This window comes from Podarcis muralis, chromosome 14, assembly GCF_964188315.1.
Source record: "Podarcis muralis chromosome 14, rPodMur119.hap1.1, whole genome shotgun sequence".
NCBI lineage: Eukaryota > Metazoa > Chordata > Lepidosauria > Squamata > Lacertidae > Podarcis > Podarcis muralis.
This window is the reverse complement of record NC_135668.1, coordinates 46,443,047-46,464,024: the sequence shown is the minus strand read 5'-3', so window position 1 is coordinate 46,464,024 and position 20,978 is coordinate 46,443,047. Positions and strand designations below refer to the sequence as shown.

The 20,978-nt window shown below is 48.1% G+C and overlaps 2 protein-coding genes across 3 annotated transcripts in view; one reads left to right on the top strand and one right to left on the bottom strand.

Annotated features, from left to right (window-relative positions):
- ZC3H7A (zinc finger CCCH-type containing 7A) overlaps positions 1 to 709 on the bottom strand; it is a 29,935-nt gene extending 29,226 nt beyond the window's left edge. Inside the window, exon 1 of the mRNA XM_028707004.2 lies at positions 580 to 709. The gene's annotated coding sequence lies outside the window, so the exon portion shown is untranslated. The remainder of the gene's footprint in view (positions 1 to 579) is intronic.
- On the top strand, positions 697 to 20,081 carry LOC114584858 (alpha-N-acetylgalactosaminidase-like). 2 transcript variants are annotated; one of them, XM_028707010.2, is made up of 8 exons: positions 697 to 1,145; positions 3,955 to 4,126; positions 5,185 to 5,359; positions 6,732 to 6,909; positions 7,564 to 7,658; positions 8,449 to 8,610; positions 11,396 to 11,593; positions 17,632 to 20,081. In XM_028707010.2, exons 2-8 carry the CDS (start codon positions 3,972 to 3,974, stop codon positions 17,890 to 17,892), a joined length of 1,224 nt encoding a protein of 407 aa, XP_028562843.1. In that variant the 5' UTR covers positions 697 to 1,145; positions 3,955 to 3,971; the 3' UTR covers positions 17,893 to 20,081. The 2 variants fall into 2 exon arrangements, with proteins under 2 accessions (XP_028562843.1, XP_028562844.1); XM_028707011.2 differs by lacking the exon at positions 3,955 to 4,126.
- The last annotated feature ends 897 nt before the right edge of the window (positions 20,082 to 20,978 follow it).

The following is a 20,978-nucleotide window of genomic DNA, read 5'->3' as shown; positions in this document are numbered from 1 at the left end:
CTTCAAGGCAGAGGAGGATCGGCGGCAACCACAGCTCCCGCTACACGCGCGCCCGGGAAACCAATCTGCCCTCGCCTCCAAGGTGCCAACGAGACTTCGGGGAGGTTCTTCGGCCTCGCCCGCATTTGAGCTTCCGCGCGGGAATGCCGAGCACCATCCCGGCTCCCTGCCCCAAACCACCTCCCGCGACGCAGCCTCTTCTTGACCCGTCAAACCAAGGAGCACCACGTCGCGCGCGCCTCCGGAAGGGCAAGATCCAGGCTCAGGAAGGCTTGTGCCGCTATTTATTATTATTTATTCTTATATTTCTAGACCGCCCGTAGCGTGTGTGTCGTCCCCCCCCCAAAAAAATCTGGACATTATTTAAGGCCTGTCTCCTCCGCCCGCCTCTTTCCCTGGGGCCACAGGCACCCCTTTCCCTTCCCAAAGAGCAACAAGGGGGCTCCTCATGAGCCTCGTCCACCTCCCCGCCCCCAGCCCCGGCCCGAGGCGGGAGGCGGAGCCGCGCCACCATCCCGCTCCCTCGCAGGCCTTGCCGGGCGGTGAAGGCCTCCCCTTGCCTCGGGGCGCGGGCCTCACCTGCTCCCTCAGGTCAGGAGGCCGTTTAGCTGCTCCTGCTGCTGCTGAGGAGGCGAAGACAGCGCGGCGGAGGCACGACGAGCCAGGCCCCTTTCTCTGCCTCTCCGTTTCTCTCTCCCTCTCCGCGCTTCCTTCCTCTGGCGTGCCTTTCCGGCCTAAGGCCCCCGGCTCCCCTCGCCCGCAGCGCCCTCTACCGCTCGGAGGCCGCCTGGCGGCGCCACAATGAGGAAGCCTCCTCCAAGCGCGGCTTCGGCTGATTGGACGAGGCGGGGAGCGACGTGGGCCTCTATGGGAGGCGGGGCCTCGGACGCCGCTCTCGCTTTCCCCTCACAGAGATGCCGCCGCTTCCCATTGGCTGTCGTTTGAGTCCCAGGGCACGCCTCCGCTGCCTAGTTCGCCGCCTCCTCATTGGTCGAATTGACAGGAGCCTTCCCGCCGTTGGCTGCCGTGCTATGCGTCGGCGCCGCTGATAGGGCGCGTGCGTCCGGCCAACCGCCGCTCTCTGCGAGTCCCGCCCTTCCCCTGACCGGGAATTAGAGTTGTTCTGAGTTCCTGAGGAAAGGCGGGTAAATGAGGCGGGGGTGCGCGAGGCTTTCCAGGGGGCGCCGCTGGTAGATGGGGTGCGGGCGTCGCCTGCCATCCTTTTTTACCCGAAGGGTTAGTCACCGGCGTTTGTCTCAGGAGGGGAACGTGACCGGCTGTCAGGCTGAGGAGAAAAGGGAGCCGGCTGTACTGCGCATGCGGGCTGTGGTGGCCTCACGTACCCTCCCGCCTTCAAACCACCAGGGACAGTGCGCCTGCGCACGGCCCTCCTGGAACATGGGAGGAGCTTTCCCGAGGGGGCGTGTTTTAAAGGGCCCTCGTTGAGAAGTGGAGGCGTTTTCTTTCTCCGGCTGGCGTCACAGTCAGCCCTTGTGACGTCACTCTGATGACGCTCGAAAATGCCATTCAAAACCCTAAATGCAGTGAGGGGGAATCGCACAGAGAAGGGGTAAAATGGCTCCCTACCCATTAATAATAATAAAAAAACACAATACGGAAATTCAAAAACTCCTTAAAGGTCATAATTCTGGCACCTTTGAAACCTGTTTTAGTCGTCAGACTTGCTCACTTTTGCAGCCAAATGTAGTGGGTGGCGTTATCCAGACAAGGGCACAGCAGCAGGGGAGCCATCACTGAGAGACTCCCCAGTGTGCAGTGCCATCAGCTCAAAATGGTGTTTTGTTGCCTACTGGTTTTGGTGGTAGGCTTATGAGATTCCACAAGCGTGTGAATGCACTTTGGTGGCTAGGATTGCCTAACCTGATGGGTAGGCAGGGAAGTGGAGGAATTTCTGCAGAAAACTTAATTCAGCAGGGATTTAAGCAGTAATTCATGCCACAAGCATAAAAGGAGTGATCAGCAGAAGTTTTGAGGGGGAAATACAGGGGATGAGATTGTCTCATCATTTATGTTCCCAACCCCATCATTGTGTTCTGCTTGAGAAGGCATTCAGCAGATGATAATAATTTTTATTTATACCCCGCCCTCCCCAGCCAAGGCCGGGCTCAGGGCAGCTAACAAGCAATAATAAAAATAAGTTGAATGAATACAATACAATAACCATCCTATCAGCTGATTCCAACATTGTGCTGAATGGACCCCCTGATAGGATGGTTATTGTATTGTTCAGCACAATGTTGGAATCGGGCCTTTAGTGTAGTGACACTTGCCCTTTGGAAATATTTGGGTTTTCCAACGCCATCTGGGTGCCCAGCATGAGAACAGGATGCTGGACTAAATGGGCTATTGACCTGATCCAGCAGGTTCTTGTGTCCTTAACTCTCACTAGTTTTATATCAGACAGGTGCCTTCTCTGTTATTTTGGTGCCCATTGAGTATGTTCTAAAAGTCTCTCCTAAATGGAGATCTGACTCTCCAAGAGACAGTGGTGTTATTCACTGAGTCCAGAAAATAGTAAGACAGGGTTCTAGACAGAGTAGCACTTCCCTGCAAGGAGTTGGTTCATAGCTTGGGGCTACTTCTGGGGTCCAACCAACATTGTTACATCAGGCCCTGATGGCCTCAGTGGCTAAGATTGCCTCTGTCCTGCTATACCTGATTCATCAGCTACAGACCCTTCCAGAGTGCATTATTGTGATACACTGTACCTGGAGCTGTCATTGAAAAGAACTTGGAAACTTCAATTGGTCCAAAATCCAGTGGGCAGATGACTAATTGGAGTTCCAACCCGTATAACTCCTGTTCTAAAACAGCTGCATTGCTTGCCAGTCCCAATTCAAGGTTCTCACCCTTGTGTTTAAAGCACTAAATGACTTAGGCCTCAAGGATCCGAGAGACCACTTCCTTCCTTACAGCCCGTCTTGGGTGTTAAGGTAAACAGAGGGGGCCACCTTGATTGTTCCACCACCCTTGGAAGGGTGGGGGTGGCCCAGGAGAGGGCATTCTCTGTGGTTGCCCCTAAGTTGCAGAAATCCCTCCTTGCAGAGGTGGGTGTGGCATCTTCAATATATAGTGTTCATATATATATTCATCTCTTGTGAATGTAATCTGTTTTAGCTGTTTCTAATTCTAATTTTAAATGATTGTAACCTGCCCTGGGGCCTGCTGGTGAAGGGCAGGTAATAATATTAACAATTGTAATTATCTCAGTAGGTATGCGTTCTGAATTTGAATTTATTTTATATGTGCTTTCGTGTGTATATGGATATGTATATGTGTTTAGATGTACAGTATATATGTATGTATATAAGAAACTATTTTAATTGGTTTTTATGCATGCAATTGCTTGACATGTATTTTTATTCTACTGTTAATTGCTCCATGCTGCCTCCTGGGAAGTGAGTCATAAATGGAATAATAAATAAATGCTGTACTAGAGGTGCTTATTGCTTAGTAAAACAACCTGGAATTGGAAAAGGCAACATGTACCTCTTCTTTTGCTTCCCATTTGCTTATTGTCTTTCCTGTGGTGACCAAAGATGCATATAAGGTGCCTCAAACATCAAAAATTATTTAAAACCACTGAAATGAAGTAATACGTTGGATTATTATAGAATCATAGAATCGTACAGTTGGAAGGAACTCCAAGCGTCTTCTAGTCCAACTCCCTACAATGCAATAATCTCATATAAAGCATCCATGACAGATGACCATCCAACCTCTGCTTAAAAGCCTCCAATGAAGGTTCCACCTTCCGAGGGAATCTGTTCCACCATCGAACAGCTCTTGCTATCAGAACGTTCTTCCTGGTGTTTAGTCAGAATCTTCTGGAATCTAACGAAGCCATTGGTTCAGGTTCTACCCTCCAGAGCAGGAGAAAACAACCTTGCTCCACCTCCCATGATCAGATGTGCCCTCTTCTGATTTTTACAGGGGGTGGTGTCTGAATCATGTTGCACTTTTCCCTGGGGATATTGCTGGGCCTTGCAGCCTGCTGTGCTTCCCTGGATAACGGACTGCTGAAGACTCCGCCAATGGGCTGGGTGCCTTGGGAACGTTTTAGATGTAACACAGACTGCAAAAATGATCCTGACAACTGCATCAGGTGGGGGAAATGCGCTGCAAGTTGTACTGAAGCTGTTGACTTGGATGCTGTTATTAAAACAATAGTTTGGGGGGGGGGATTGCGGGGAGGGGGGAATGGTCATAAAGTGAGGAATTCCACTGGTTTGGTTTGTTCTTTACATCCTAGCAAACCATTAATGCAATAGTAGGGGTTGTCTGCCTGTGGTTTTTACCTGAAGTCTGCATCAACTAAAAGGTGCATGAAACGCACATGCTACTCTTTGTGGCTTGAACCTTAAGTTTTTTGGAACCTATCATTCTAATGAGGAAAACTGCACCAGTATCCTAAGGAAATTTTAGCTTACTTGAACAGATGCACCTGCAGGTTTATTTCAGCTCCCCACACTTATATCCCTTTGAAACCAAGAACACAACAATGAGATCTGGTACAGTCTTCTCTTTTCCCCTGCTTAAGAGGTTCTCCCCCCCCCATACCTTCAGTGATGCTTCAGGGAAGTCCCATACCACACCTCTTAGATCACATCAGTGTAGCCACAAGGACAGGAAAAGTAAAGCATTGGACTGGCCATGTCTCATCCCACAATGAGGCAACAAAACATTTTTCAGATGGTGGACATTGCTTTGCTGAGGCTTACTTTAAACAAGTTGTTTCCACTCTTTTAAATAGAGATTGTGAGACTCTTCCATTGCCATACCTAAACAAACCCAGGCTTCAAGTGTACTGTTGCAATTTGCAGCTTGTTTAATCAGTGCCTTGGTTGCCCCAATGTTAATAATGTCTCCATTTTATTAAAAGGCTTTTTATAACCAGCCCTCTTTTAAAGGGCTTGCATGACAATTCTCTGTTCCTCTCTACGCAGCTAAGCTCCAGCATCATATAGATCATCTCTGGAAATCTTGGGTTTTTTCGTTTTTGTTTTCAACATGTTATGTATTAGTCTAGGCTGATGTTTGTCAAGTTCAATCACATTAGGCAGAGCAGCTCCAGAAAGAGTTGATAAAGGGTGGCTTTTCAAACCGGCCATCTAACATAGCAAGGCCCTGTTCACACTAGCTTTCTAACTTGTTCATTAACAGTGAACACTTGATCAAGGCTATGGCAGACAGGCTGGCTGGCGACGGATGGTTGCGGCTCGGCTACAAGTATGTCAACCTGGATGATTGCTGGGCAGCAAATAAAAGAGACGCGCAAGGCAGGTTGCAGCCAAACCCCGAAAGGTTCCCCAGTGGCATTAAAGCCCTTGCCGATTACGTAAGTTCAATAAAATTCATTTGTTCTGAAAGCTTTCAGATTTCTCTAAAAGCTGCAAGAAAAAAGCTACTTAAGATTAAGCTTCTGCTGTAGTTTACAGAGGATGTAGCTTTGTGTATTTCTTACGGACTTTGTATGTGTTTTTGTGTAAAAGTGCTTCTACATATGCTATTTTTGTGTGACAATTGGTTAACCAATTTAATTAATAGTGTTAATGTAGTCATGGTTTCTTCTTGGCTTGCTAGTTGTGCTTTAATGGAGCCAAACAAGCCACGATGCCTAATTCAGACACAGCAAGTCAGGATCATGATTTGTTTCCATTTGGCACAAACAAGAAGGCATGAAAGAACCCTCTTGTGTATTGGTTTTTATTTATTTCAACAGTATATACGCCACTTAATTGCAGTGTACAAGAAAGTCAATACAATGAAAATGAGTTAAAATGACAAAATCAGTATTCAGTTACAATGCCTGCTAGAGTAAGATTCTTCAACAGGCACCAGACGCCTACTGACTCTGGCATGTCCTGAATGGGATTGCACAACTTTCTGTGCTGTGCAAATTGGGCCATAAAGAAACACACTTTTCACTTGATTTCAGCCAAAACATTTTAACCAGAGCCAAATGGAAAGCATACACGCCACAAATTGAACTTTGGACCCTCCTGTAAGTCGTTTTCTGCCCTTGAGGAGGAGCCCACAAGGCACAATGAGGCAAGTTAGTTGTCTCAGCACCAAGAACTCTGAGAGAGCAGTGTGCTCCAGCAGGTGCACTGGAACACCTCTTACTTATCTGGATGGAGGATAGAGAGGAGTGTGTGAATATGTATAGAAACTCTATAAAGGTCATAACTGAATTCTCCTCAAAACAGACTTTTGCAAGACGACCCTTAATTCAGATGCAGCATATTTAGCAAACTAAATGATTCTGTCTCCTTTGCTTTATTTGAAATGCAATGAAGCCTTAACAGTTGTGTTTGCTCTTGGGGAAATTTGCGCTTCTATGAATTTTTGTTTTGTTGTAGTCTGTTGTGCTTATTCAATAAGCTGATATGACAAAAGCAAATAAAAGAGTTGACAAAAAAGTTAAAATTTGTATTCTTTGCTCCACCCAGTTTTGCCTCTGGCTCCACCAACCAGTGGCACACGGCCTTTGGAAGTCTGCCCAGAAGAAAATGTGGACCTCAGGCTGAAAAAGGCTCATTAACTGTAGGAGATTGCTGAGCCTGCCAGCCTCAGGATCCCCACATCATGCTCAGAGTCGGGAACATGGCCCCTTTCTGGAGCTGGTATCACTGTAACCTCTGACTCTGTGTCATGGTCCCCACTGGACTCTGGGGTCATGGCTTTCCCTCTTGCCTCTTCTCACCTAGGTTCACTCCAAAGGCCTGAAGTTTGGCATCTACAGTGACCTGGGCAGCAAGACCTGCTCAGGCTACCCTGGGACGACCCTGGATACTATTGAGACAGATGCGAAGACCTTTGCCGAGTGGGGGGTTGACATGCTGAAGCTGGATGGCTGCTTCTCCAATTCTTCCATCAAGGCAGCAGGTCTGTGCCTGTCAATAAGTAGGAAGGATCGCAGGAAGGAGGGGATTTTCAGTTGAAGCCAGCAAATCCCAGATTGTCCTTTTTTAAAATGGGGTAATCCACAAAGGCAGTGGATACATTAAATGATTTTGCTTTGTAGTCCTTTTGAGCACTAGCGGTCCTGTTTAGTTGTTCATTGCATAAGATTTATGCACCGCCTGATTCAAAAATGAAACAAAACTCAAAGCGGTTTACAAAAATAGAGTTAGATGCTAGTGTTGAGTTAGATGTACCAATGTCTGTGGAAATCAGTGGGCTTCAGCATGCCTGCATAGACATTGTGCCATTGTAACAATGGAGGCTGGTTCATTTGGGCAAATGGGGCCCGGGCCCATCAAGCTCTGTCTGACCTCAGCCAACCCCCACCTCCCTCCCTCCCTCCTTACTTCCAGCCAGTGGGGGGGGCACTGCCTGTCACCTTCCTCCTCCTCCTTAGGCTCCCTGTTGTGTTTGTAGAACTTAGCAGGGAAGAGGAGAACGATACCATTTGCTCTAGTGCCACCTGCTGTTGACCTCCCTGCTTTCCACCCCACCGGTTCCAGCAAACCAGCTGCCACTGCTTTTGTCAGTATTAAAAACAGCCCGTTGCCAGCCCTGTCTTTCTTTATTGCCCAGGCTACCCAAAGATGAGTGCGGCATTGAACAAAACAGGACGGCCCATTGCCTTTTCTTGCAGCTGGCCTGCCTACGAGGGGGGCCTTCCGCCGAAGGTAATTTCTGCACCTGTTTCTGTGTCTCTGCCTTTGCCCTGGGACAGGCAACATTCTCAAGACCATGGGACCATTTATTGCACGGGTAGAGATGGGAGACAAGACGTGTTTCATAAATGGGGTTTCTGTGTCTGGATAGAACCCGGGTCAGCAAGTGCTTTTGCCAGTCTGGGGGAAGGGGTACGGGGTGATGGCAAACACCACTCCATCGCTGCCCACCAACCAGCCTGGCATTTTCCTCTCTTCACCTTCAGGCTCTGCATGGAGATGGATGACTACCTTCAAGGGGTGTCAGGGACGGGCAGGAGCCTAAGGTGTGGGATGAGCTGCAAGAGGGCCTGGAGAGCTCCTAGAGGGGGTCATGTCTTTGGAAAACCCCTGGGCATTCCCTCTTCTGTTGTTTCCCCCATTAAAGGAAAGGCTTAAGGCAACTGGACTGCATCAGCCGGGGGATGGGGTTTAAGAAGGGACAGGGGGTGGATTACACTGTTGCTCCAACCGTCTGAGGCAGAGCACAGGTCTGCAGTCATAGTATGCCTAGACAGCTAGTTAGCGAGGAGTGTTATTGTATATCACCTGTATGTGCTTCACCAGTCGCTTGTCCTCATTGGTCCAGGTGTGGTCGGGACAAGGGGCTGTACTTGACCCAACAGCAGTTAGTTATAAGATTTCTTTCTGTTCATTTGCTCAGCCTGTGAGCTTGTACTGCTTGAGTGCAGCAGCAAGCGCACGGGCAGCACCAGATTCCTAGCAACATCTGTGCCATTGTGTCCCTGTTGTTTTTATCCAGGTGAATTATACCTTACTTGGCAAAATATGTAACCTGTGGAGAAATTTTGGTGATATTGAAGACTCTTGGGACAGCCTCTTCCACATCATTGAGTGGTACGGAAATCATCAGGACATAATTCAGCCTGTTGCAGGACCGGGAAGGTGGAATGATCCTGATACGGTAAAGCCAACTCTTCCCATACTGCTGTTCCTTCTGCTTAGAATTCTTGTAGGCTCTAAGAGAAACACTAAAGGCAGTATTAGGATTGTAGACGGTTGCTTTTAGGGAGAAGACAGAAACACAATAGCAGCATCGATGCACAGAAGAGACTGCAGAAGGCAGACATCCAAAGGTGCTCTGGAAAAATTTCTGTCCCGGGGCAGAAAATATTAGACATGGGAAGATATTTTTTTCTGTTTGGACTTACCGGGAGGTGTGGTGGCAGGGTTCTCACCCCAGTGGGGGGCATGTTCCAGGCACAGAGGCCAGGGATAGCCAGGTTACAGGTTGCCAGCACCACTTCCAGAAAGTCAGGTCAAACCAGGATCAGGCCCCTAGCAAGGCCAGGCCAGACAAGTCTAGATAAATAAGGTCAGTCAGAGCAGAGGTCAGAAGGCAAGCCAGGTAGCACCCTGGATAGCTCCCATAGTCTGCCAGTCCAATAAGGAAGGCCTGAATGTTGCTCCAACATCCTTCAAACCCAGACTGAGCCTTAAATCAGCCTGCAGTCTCCTTTGAGCAGCTTTCCCTTCCCGTAGTAAGTGGAGCCTCTACTCTTAAAGGGACCCTGATATTTTCAGCAGCCAGTGGTGTAGGAAGTCCAAGTTTCTACCAGCTCCTCCGAGCTGGTGTCTTTGGAAGGCAACGCTAGAGAAGTGTTGTCATTGTGGACTCCTCTGATGCTGGGACTTGCAAAGGATCCCCTCCCAAGCAAAGATAGCCTTGGAGTCCATGTCCTTTTTCCTCTGAGGATGGGGAAGCTATGTACCTTTAGAGGGAGCACAGCCCTGTCCAGAACAGGCAACTCGAATTTGAGCACCATTTACCCACAGAGCATCTGCCTTGCCAGGATCCAAACTCACTTTACTGCCCCTCATCCAATCCACAGGTGCCCACAGCATTAAGGCACCAGTCCAGGTCTTGCATGACCTCTCCTGATTCAGAGAACTAGAGCTGCATGCCATCAGTTTGCTGATAGCACCAAAAGTCTGCTCCCAGTGGCTTCCTTTAGATGCTAAATAACATCTAGGACAGAATGTTGCCCTGCGGAACCTTCATGCACAGAAACAGGACACTTCTGAATTCTGGCTGTTTGGAACAAACCCCAAGGAATGGCTGTCACCTTGCGTGCTGCAGTCACGAATTTCCCAGAGATATCTTGAGTGGTTGCTCTGGAGACAGGATGGTCGGTGAGAAGGGCTTCAGTCTGATCCAGAAACTGCACTTCTTATAATAGCTCCAAGGCAATCTGAGAAAAGAAGACTGTAGGTCTGATTTAGGAGGACATTTGGACTGCAAATGATAAGAGAGGCAGGGAAATCCCTAAACCAAGCCTGACAACCTGCACACTCCAAGTAACCACTAGAGGGTGTTTTCCTTCCTCTGTTCCGCAGAGCTTCCTTTTAATTTCCAGCGCTTTTAATTCCTATACAGTCGTACCTTGGAAGTTGAACGGAATCTGTTCGAAAGTCTGTTCAACTTCCAAACGTTCAAAAACCAAAGCACAGCTTCTGATTGGCTGCAGCCAGCTTCCTGCAGCCAATCGGAAGCCACAGAAGCCCCATTGGACGTTCGGCTTCCAAAAATATTTCACAAACCAGAACACTCACTTCCGGATTTGCGGCGTTTGGGAGCCGAAACATTCGAGAACTAAGCTGTTCAAAAACCAAGGTACGACTGTACTGCCTTTCAAGTTTTTCTGCCCACAGGTAGAAAATAGTTGATTTATTTGACACTATTTTTATATACTGCTTGATTGCAAGAAAAACTTCAAAGGTGTACAAAAAGAATCAACGTGAATTTGATAGGAATCTACCTATCCAATGGGGAAGATGCTGTCTTAAGCAGGGATGGGAAATCTGTGCCTCTGCAATTGTGGCAGGGCTCCCAAGCCCCAGCTACCATGGCCAGCAGTCAGGGATGATAGGAGCTGATCAGGTAATTCAGCAGAACCCCCCCATGAATTGTGCCCCCCATGAGTCAGGGCTGCCCTCCACTTTTAGTGGTGCCCATGCTCAGCAGTCCCCAGGGGTAGTGGCCCACCTTGAAGGTTACTGCATGGTTTACTTTGCAAGCCAGTAATTTATTGTATAAAATGGCAGTCTTCTAATTATTATTATTACAAATGCCAAAATAAGAATACCTCATTCTGCAAGTCCTTGGCAGCTAGTAGTTGTAATAACTCGCTTGGAAAGGTGCCCTTTGAATATTTAAAATAAGATGTTGTGGTTATTATTGATTTATATACCGCTTTTTTGCCAGAATGGCTTCCAAGTGTTTTACGACGATTAAAATTAGTACATAATTAAAATACACAATTAACAAATCCATGAAGGCATTAAAACATACAATCAACCATTAAGAAGTGTGATAATTAATACCATTGAACAGTTAAAGCAATAAAACTGTATGTTGCGTTCAGGGGAACACTTACCTAAACAGGTGTGTCTTCAAGGGCTGGAGGAATGCCAGCATATATGGAGGGCTGTGATGTTTCAGCAGGGAGGGCATTCCGCAACACTGGCACCAAAACCTGCCTCTGTGTTACCACAAGGTAATAACCATCAGGCCATGGCAAACCTAATCAGGGATAAACTCATTCCAATTTGTCTTTACATTCAGGATCCGGTTTCGAAGCTGTAAATCATTTTTTCCTTTCCTTTTGTGTTGCTCTTCCTCTAGAAGATGACACTCTGCTGAATAAAATGTTCTTTCTCTTGTGTTGTGTTCCCCCCCCCCCCGCCAGCTGATCATTGGTAACTTTGGCCTGAGCTACGAGCAGTCGAAAGTGCAGGTGGCCCTGTGGGCAGTGCTGGCGGCCCCTTTCTTCATGTCCTGTAACTTACGGACTATCTCGACCGAGGCCAAGAACATCTTGCAGAACCCACTGCTCATCTACATCAACCAAGACAATCTGGGGATTCAAGGGAAGCGTATTGCAAAGGTACGGTTACTGAGTCACTGAGACGGGGACCTGAGCAGTAACACTCTTTATCCTCTGGGTGGTTGCAAGAGCCTGAAAACATGTCATCCATGGAATGGGTTGTCCATGCAGCTAAGTTGCATATGGACGTACAAGGCCACCTTGTGCCAGCACCAGATTTAGTCCATCTACCTCAGCATCCCCTAGAGCAATGTCCAGCCACTTTTGATTGATGGGGTCTGTGTGGAAAGGGTAACAACGTTCAGATTTTTGGGCATTGAATTACAAGAGGATCTGTCCTGGAGTGTCAACACAAGGGGGCTTGTGAAGAAGGCGCAGCAGAGACTGTACTTTTTGAGAATTCTAAGGAAAAACCATCTTCCACAGAAACTGCTGCTTGCCTTCTATCACTGTGCCATTGAGAGCGTGCTCACTTATTGCTTATGTGTGTGGTACGGAAGCTGTACTACCCAGGACAGGATGGGGTTGTGCAGAGTTGTTAAGGCAGCAGAGAGCATTGTTGGCTGCCCACTCTCCACCTTAGAGCAGATTTATGCCACAAGGTGCCATAGGAAGGCACTGGACATAGTAAAAGATCCATCGCATCCTGGTCACTGTCTCTTCGAGCTCCTGCCGTCGGGACGGAGATACAGGACGATGAAGACAAGAACGAGCCGTCTTAAGAACAGCTTCTTCTCCAGAGCGATCTCGGCCCTGAATGGGAAGCCTGGACTTTGAAAGTCATCTAATCTTCCTTGCTGTATTATACTGTATTGTTTTAATTAGTGTTTTTATAGTTGTTTTGATTTTGTGTGGAGTGCCCTACCTGGGTGGATGGAGCAGCCAAGTAATTTCGTTGTCCCCGAGAGGGGGCAATGACAATAAAGATATTATTATTATTATTATTATTAGCAGCTCTCCAAGGTCTTAAGTCCCCCTGTTCATGAATTCCCTGTCCCCCAAGATCCTTCTTAGGAGCCAGTGTGGTGTAGTGGTTAAGAGCGGTAGTCTCGTAATCTGGGGAACCGGGTTCGCGTCTCCGCTCCTCCACATGCAGCTGCTGGGTGACCTTGGGCCAGTCACACTTCTTTGAAGTCTCTCAGCCCCACTCACCTCACAGAGTGTTTGTTGTGGGGGAGGAAGGGAAAGGAGAATGTTAGCCGCTTTGAGACTCCTGAAGGGGAGTGAAAGGCGGGATATCAAATCCAAACTCTTCTTCTTCTTCTTCTTCAACTCAGGTCCAGGGAATAATAATAATAATAAATTTTATTTATACCCCGCCCTCCCCAGCCAAAGCTGGGCTCAGGGCGGCTAACAACAATCAAAATAATCCAACATTCTAAAAACCTTTCATTATAAAAATTAATTAAAATCAAATTAATGGCAACCATTAAGCAAAATTCTGTGCAGGGAACCTCTTTGCAGTCTGAAAGCTGTGTGCCTGTGGTGGGTGGGGCCAAAGGCAAAATGGGTGTGGCCAATGGGACAGTGGGTGGAGCCAGGGGGAAGTGAGTGAAGCAAGTTATTTGACGAAAGTCAGCTGTGTAGGAGTCCGAGGTTACTGTACACACACCTCTCCAGCCAGGCAAGCATAAGGCGTTCTCCTAGTTCAGGAAGGCATTCCAACTAGGCATTCCAACTAGGCAGAATCACTTGAGGGGAGATGGAAGGGAGTATTATTATTATTCTCATCATTTAATTAAAATTGTATCCCTGGCTTCTTCCCATGCACCCCAGGGCTGCAAAAAGATATACAATTAAAAATCAAAGCAAAAGCATTCCAAAACAGATTAAAACATTCTAAACGCCAACCACAATAAAAAACATACCGTATTGGCCTGAATATAAGTCTCACTTCCTCCCCCCCAAATTCAAACCGTGAAAAGTTAAAGTGCGGCTTATATTCTCAACCTTACAGTAGGCAACCAGGAAAGTGGCAAAGCGGTGCCCACCCTGTGCGTGGTCCCCCATCCTCTCCCCCAAGGCCAGGAAGGGAGAGAGGGTGAGGAAGGGGAAAGGCCAACAGCAACACAGCGCAGCTCCCCCCCCCCCCCAATATCCAATATGCAGCCAGGAGTAGCGAGGAATGGAGTGACTTATGTTGGGGTATTTTTTCTTTTTTTCTTCCCCCCCCCCCTCCAATTTCAAATGTGCGGCTTATATTCGGACCAATGCGGTACTTTCATCCACTGATCTCAGGGTTGCCAGGAACAGTATTCTTCAGCCAGCAAAAGCAGGAATGTTTTCCATTCCCTTCTGAAAGTTAGCAATCATGTAGCGAGGCAGCCTCACTAGGCATTCCACAACTGGGGAGCTACCACTGAAAAGGCTGTGTCACGGGTCAGCGCCAACCAGGCAGCCCTCCCGGGTGTGTCCTGGGGAGAGACTTGAGCACCAGCTAGAGTGGCCTGGAGGAACTCATTTGGTCCCCCACCCTTGCTTTAACTGGAGGTGGCAGGGATAAAACCTGGGGCCTGCCTGCAAAGCAGGTGCTTTGGCGCTAAGATAGGGTTGCAGCAGGATTCCTAGAGTCCCAGGAATATTGTTTCTGTTTTATGTGTAAATGGCCCTGAGACAGAGGTTTAGAAGGTGATTAATATAATAATACAATGGAGCCTTTGTTGATGTTTCTTTGCTTGCCTACACAGATCGCTTCTTAGCCTTCTCATGTCAAACACTGTACTTCACCGCTGTGGAGTAATTCATAGAAAGCTGCTTTGTGCCAATGTGCATCTAAGTCAGTATTGTCTGCCCTGACTGGCAGCTCAAGACTGGTAGGGGTTTCAGGCAGGGGTTGTTCCTCAAACTTTAGGCCTTCTCTTGGCAAAGCAAATGTTCTACCGCTGAGGCACAGCTCTTCCCTGAATGCTGGACATCGCCATAAACAACTGAGGGACATGGGAGGGGCTGGAGAGGCTCAGCAATGCCAGTTTGTAACAAAAACAACATGTGGCATTTTCCAAGTTGGGCAGAAGCTCTGAAACCAGGAAACCAGAAACGGGATGTCCTGTGTAACCATTTTTCTATTCAAGGTAAACAGAGGGGAAGAAAGAGCCACAAATGAGCAGGAGCAGTTAGGAGCAGTTCCTACATGGCCACTGAAGCACTGGATGACACAGCAGCAGCTGGCTTTGTGGCAGGATCCAGCTTGGGCTTTTGAGTCTCCTGAGGCCACCTTGGCCAGCACCAGGCTCCCGGCTCCTTCTTTCCGTAATTGTCCTCGCACGCACTCTTCCCTTGTGGCATGTGAACTCGATCAGCATCGCAACTTAGCGCTTTGCCCTCCCGCTCCTTCCTGCAACCAGCAGGCGATTTGTTTTCTTACCTTCTTGGTCATTAATATTACTCCGGCGACACCCTCCTCCCCCGGATATCTGTCCCTCCCACACACGGGCCTCCCTTCCACCTGATCCCAAATCAATGGGAGCCACACCTCATTTTGTAATGAGGCTCCAGCTGTGAGTTTGATACCTGCTGATAGTCGCGGCCTGCAGGTTTCCCCCACACACATTACCAATTCCTGGGATTGATAGGCACAGCAGGGTAATAATTAAGCAGAGTATCGAACCTAATAATAGCTCTGTGCACTCTCTTTGTCACACCCCGGATTAGGTTGTGCCAATACTGGGAATTTGGTTGCCATAGCCAGAACTCTGCTAGCCACCTTGAGCAGGTTTGGATTGCCTGCGGGCCTCCAGATGTTGTCAGACTCCCAGCATCCATCTGCCCCAGCCTGCGGGAGCAGTGTTCAGGGATGATGGGAGTTGTAGTCCAGCAGCTTCTGGAGAGCTACAGGTTTCCTGTCCCCAGCTTGAAAAAAGCCCATGTTGTTGTAACCATTCACTGCAGTCCTGTGCTGTCAAGGACTGGCTGGGTGCCGAGGAATGGTCGGAGGAAGCAGCTGCTAAGAAGACACAGAGCCCGGGGAGTGGAGGTGGGATGTTGATGAGTGGTCAGAGGGAGAAGACTGGGAAGAGGAGGTGTCAGAAGCTGAAGGGATAACAGGACTTAGTGAGCGGGGAGAGTCTGTAGTAGAGAGAAGTCCAGAATCAGAGGCAGAAGCTGAAGCGGGAGAAGAGGGAGGCCAAGAAGCAGAGATGAAGAGTCGAGTGTCTTCCCCGCCTGCTGTGACGAGCTCCACTCCCCTCTTGTCCCCCAGAGGCAGGAGAGGCCTAAAAGACAGGTCTGCAGGCACAGTTGCTTGGGGAGAAATCCCTGGAGAGGAGGGGGACTTAGGCGGCTGTGAGGATCCTTAGTCTCGTCAACTGCTTCATGGGGGCAAGACCTGAGTTGCTCATTAGACCTGACACTCCTGTGCAGATGCTGTTTTGCTAATAAAGAGTTTATTGTCACTTCCGATACTACAGCACTGGCCACAGTCATTTTCCTATCGGAAGCAGGCCAGCAAATGCTGACCATCAGGAGTAACACCATCACTGCCTCCCCCAAACTCCTCCACTTCTGTACGTGTCACATCCCTGCAGAGTTGCATGGACTGTGACCTCAAGAGGGAGCGGAAGTCTGCATAGCTCTGCCTCACATGCAAATAGTCTCAGGTTCCATTCCCGCCATCTCCCAGTAGACTTCTTGCCTGAAACCCTGAAGAGCCAGTCAGTGAGTCTGACCCAGTATAAGGCAACTACGAATTTTGTTCGTAGGCACAGTGCAGAGATTGTGTGCATTGTAGGTCACCAGACCCTTTGACAAAGCAGTCCGGTGCCAGATGGCTTGGGCGGAATCGCTGCCATTTCCTGTACACAGTGTCAAGGCAGCAGCTTACGAATGAATGGTAATTGTGGCGATGGCAATGCCCAGTGATAAATATTTATCCAATGTCCAAATGACTGGGCGCTGTACAAAAGTCAATTGTAATGCAGATTCTGAGCTCCAACCATAAAAAAGAAAAGCGTAAACACGTCTAAAACCAGTTACATAAACAAACACAATGCAAACATTTAAAAACAATTCCGTGTTCAAAAACAGCTCTGATGCTGAGTGGCAGAAAGATCTCCACTTGAAAAGTTTGTTGAAAGAGAAAAGTATTCAGCAGGTGCCGAAAAGATGACAAAGATGGCGCCTGACTAGTATGCAACGGAGGGGTGGGGAACCTTTGGCCTGCCAGATGTTGCCGAACTTCAACTCCCATCAGCCCCAGCAAACATAGTAAGTGACCAGGGACGGTGGGCGTTGTTGTTCATCAATACCTGGAGGGCCAAAGCTCCCTCACATGTGGTGTAAAGGGAGGGAATTCAAAGGAGTAGGCTGGATTCCTACATCATACGTGTCAGGACCCGGAGTCGAGCGTAGGTCAACAATAAAGAAAACACTGTCAGCGCAGTTAGCTCTTTATTCAAAGAAACCAAAATAGCGCAGGCCTAGTGATCACAGCAACTCTTCCCAGAAGGTCGTGCCCTCAGTGAGGCAGTTGCAAGGGCTGAAGGTCTCCGCCTTGCTATCACTCTCTAAGGCTTCTCGTCTTCAGGGGTCTTTCCAAAGCAGTTGCAACTGTGTCTATGCACAACCCATCTCTGCTCTTTTCCTTTCTCTGCGTGTTCTAGGAGACCAGGAGGGAGGGGAGCTGGTGGCAGCAGGAGGGGGAGACTCCCTGACTTCTTCAGCAGCCTGCCTCAACTCTGCTTCTTCACACACACACACACACACACACTGCTTCTGCTTTTGACTCTGGACTGCTCTCTGGCACAGACTCTCCCTTCTCACTAAACCCTGTTGCCTCTTCTGCTTCCGACACCTGCTCCTCCCAGTCTGCTCTCTTTTCTCTCTCTGACCGCTCACTGTCATCCCACCACCAATCCCCAGGCTCTGAGCCTTCTTCCCCTGGGGGTTCCCCAGCTGGTGTCTCCCACCATTCCTCTGTATCCAGTCAGCCAGTCCATGACAGACACATCTGACCTTCTGATGAGGTGGTGCCTGCAGGAAGTCTTTGATTGCATTTATAACGGGTGAGGCGTTCTTTTAGATCTTTAAGTGAGTTACCCTGTAGTTTCCCAGCATAAAGCTAAATGTCAGTAACCAAGCCTCTCCCCATCTCTGCCTGACAGAGCCAACACTTGGAAGTATGGAAGAGGCCCCTCGTCAATGGCCAGTTCGCGGTAGCAGTGATGAACAATGGCACCGATGGGACACCGAAGCCAATTGTGACGACTTTGGGACTTCTGGGCATCTTGGACTGCAAGGCAGGCTACAAGGTCTATGAAGTGCTGGAAAAGTTGTTCATGGGGACCTACAAGCTCAACGATCCCATTCGCACCAAGGTCCCTCCAACCGGCGTGGTCCTGTTCTTCCTCAGGCCTTTGTGCTGATCTTCCCTTTCAGCAAGGACTCAGCGTGCTTCAGATGTCAGAAGGGAAGCCGGCAGCTAAGGAAATCAGCAGCCAAGGCACAAAAGCTTCTTCTTCCTCCTTGTGGAGGGCTTTGGCAATGAGCACAGGGGATAAACAGAACCATGGAAAAGCTAGACCCTCCGCCCAATTTCTCTGGGTGTTTTGGGGATATTTAGAAAACTCTCCTGACAAGTATGTACTTACCTGTGTGGAAGAGAGTTGCAGGACCCCAAAGGAGCTGCCTCCACGGAAACTACCTTTTCTGGATTAACCTCACAAAACTGCACAAGAGGGAGGGTGCAATTCCCACTGCTGCACAGAAAGCTTATGCGCATGGCGCAGAATGGCCCATGTCCATCCATTGGCACCTTCAGCCATGCAGGAAAACAACTGCTGCAAAAGTGTTGTGTGTGGCGCAGCCCTTGAAGGTAGCAGGAACCAGGGGCAGTTTGGAAGCTAAGCGCATATCCTTCCCTCCATCCTCATTAGGATTACCTGGAAAATCATGGAAGTGCCCTGTCCTTTGTCGCTCAGGTCTCCAGTCCCTCTCCCAAATCAATGAAGTCGTACTGGTTTTAATGGTATGGTTGTGTCCTCTGATGGCCTGGCTCTCTTTCCATTTCTTTCCGTTCAGAGAGAAGGGGTTCCCCCATCTCCTAGGCCGCAGGAGCACAGCTTCTCTTTCTTACAAACCCTCTTTGTCTCCCTTACTGCAAGACAGCCCAAACCCACACTATGCTGTGCATGGAATTCTGCAGCTAAACATGTCTGCTGTTCTCTGTGCAGGGGAAAAGGGGTTTCTTAACTACATCTTGACACTTGAAAGTAGCTCTCCTAGGTAAGTAAAGGAATGCTTTCTGGTATCTGCTGGTTTGATATGGTCTGCATGTGCACCATATATTTAAAACATACTCCCCTCCCCCTCCACAAACAGAATCCTGGGAATTGTAGTTTATCCCCTACAGAGCTGCAGTTCCCAGTACCCTTAACAAACAACAGTTCCCCCAGGATTCTTTGGGGAAAGCCGTGTGCTTTAAATGTATTGTGCATTTGCAGCCTTAATCTGGAAGAAGAGCCTCTTTCACAGCAACGTCCCATCACCGAAAAGCCCCTTCAGTCAGTTTTAACTATCTTTCCACCTAACTTCAGGCAGTCGGTAGTAGAGGAATTAATTTACGCGATCCATAGAACCGAAAAAAGAGAGTGTTCTTCAGTGACAGAGGTTTGTGCCTTTATAATTTCAGAAGCAAACAGTTGCCCGTTTAAGAACTGCAACCAACATAGCATTTTATTTTATTTAAGCGGAGCATGTTATTCTGCATTGAAATGTATGGAGCAGGCAGAAACCTAAGAGTTTGGGAGCTGGCTCTGCAATGCAGTCTTTTCCTTCATGAGTCCCAGAGGAAGTAGCAGGAGTTGTGCAGAATGCAGGTTCACATCTAAACAAATGTGGCCACAGGGCTGCGTGTGATCATCAGACACAGCCCAGATTTTGGGGGCCCTGAAGGGCTTGAGACAGACAGACCTGACCTCTCTGGGGGCACACTCCCAGTTCTTTCATTGGGGCTTGTGGAGGAGAACTTCGCAGGCAGCTGTGACCCTGTGTTGCGGCAGCTGGAAAGAGGCAGCTGATTCGGCTGCAGTGGATATAACAGATAATGAACCCCTAGGGTCCAGTTCAAGTGAGGCAGACTCACCTGTCCGTTGCATTCCTTCCTGTATGCTTTATGGCTGTCCCTAAAGCCGCAGCAATTAACCTGCAGTAAAACATAGGTTTATGATAGTTGCACAGAAGCAATTAACATTGCCAGGAAGTACTGCTGCCCTGCTAATAAAGCTTCTTCACAGAGTGATTGACTTCAACATACTCCCTGAAACTAAAGCAGGACTACACAGATAATGTGCCACTTTTTAAAACAGTTGTTGATATCAATTCTAACCTCTATGGACCACCTTCTCCCAGGTGTGGCCTGTTGTATGCACCAGTGTCTGAAGCTCTACTCTGGGTTTCCCAACCCATTGAGGTTTGACTAGGTGGAGCAGGGACTTTTTGGTTGTGGTGTCAACTGGAATTTGCACTGTTTGGAGCCCTGTATGCCTTCAGGTTCCTGGTGGAAGACTTTGCTCTTTAAGTGTCCTTTGGGGGAAGCTGAAGCAAGGACTTCTTCTTTTTTGTTTGTTTGTTTGTTGTTGTTTTTTTGCCTTTTTTGTTCCAACTGCTGATTGCCTTATTTCAGTGTTGCGTTTTGATATTCTTTTGATAGTTTTGTATTTCAGTGGTGTTTGCTGCTTTTGGTTCCCTAGTGGGAGAAACAACAGCATAGACATTTAAAAAACCCCCACAAATAAACTTGTAAGATCTCCCAGTCCCAAGTTTCACATGTGCTGTCATTTTACTGGCTAAGTGTCCACTTCATGGTGTAAATGTGTCACCATATAGTGGTTAAGTATTGGAGAGAGATGTTTGGAAGAGAGATTTCTTACTCTCTCATAGCAGAGTTAGCACAGTGGTGATGGCTCCAAGCACATCAAAACTCGGTTCGATTTACTGCCCTCATCCACCTTTAAACAAATGTTCCCATGAAAATATTTAGGCTAGAATAAATCATAGGTGACTATTTTACTCACAGAGTCTCCATTTGCTGACAGTAAAGCAAAGATGAAAAGGGTTCCAAGCAACTTTAAAAAAAGGAAAAATTGGTTTCCTTACAAAGCCATCATGCAATCTTTGGGTTAGCAAAGACGTAGGCTTTAGAATCTCCATTTTGGAGAGATTCAAATCACCTGGTTTTTCTTCAAGTTGGGAGCCATAGTTGCATGGCTCCTTGCTTGCTTGCTTGCTTGCTTGCTTGCTTGCTTGCTTGCTTGCTTGCTGCAGGAAGCACAAATAAAGGAAAGAGACTGAGAGGCTTATCAAGGGCTTATCAGTGTGAAGACCAGTAGTGGCAGACCAGCTTCTCTGAAAGTGGGTGCCCTTAGCAAAACAGTGCATCTTAGCCAAACAGTCACAAACAAGGGCAAGGTTGCAGGTGCAACTCAGTCCAAACAAAGCCAAGTTCAAGTTA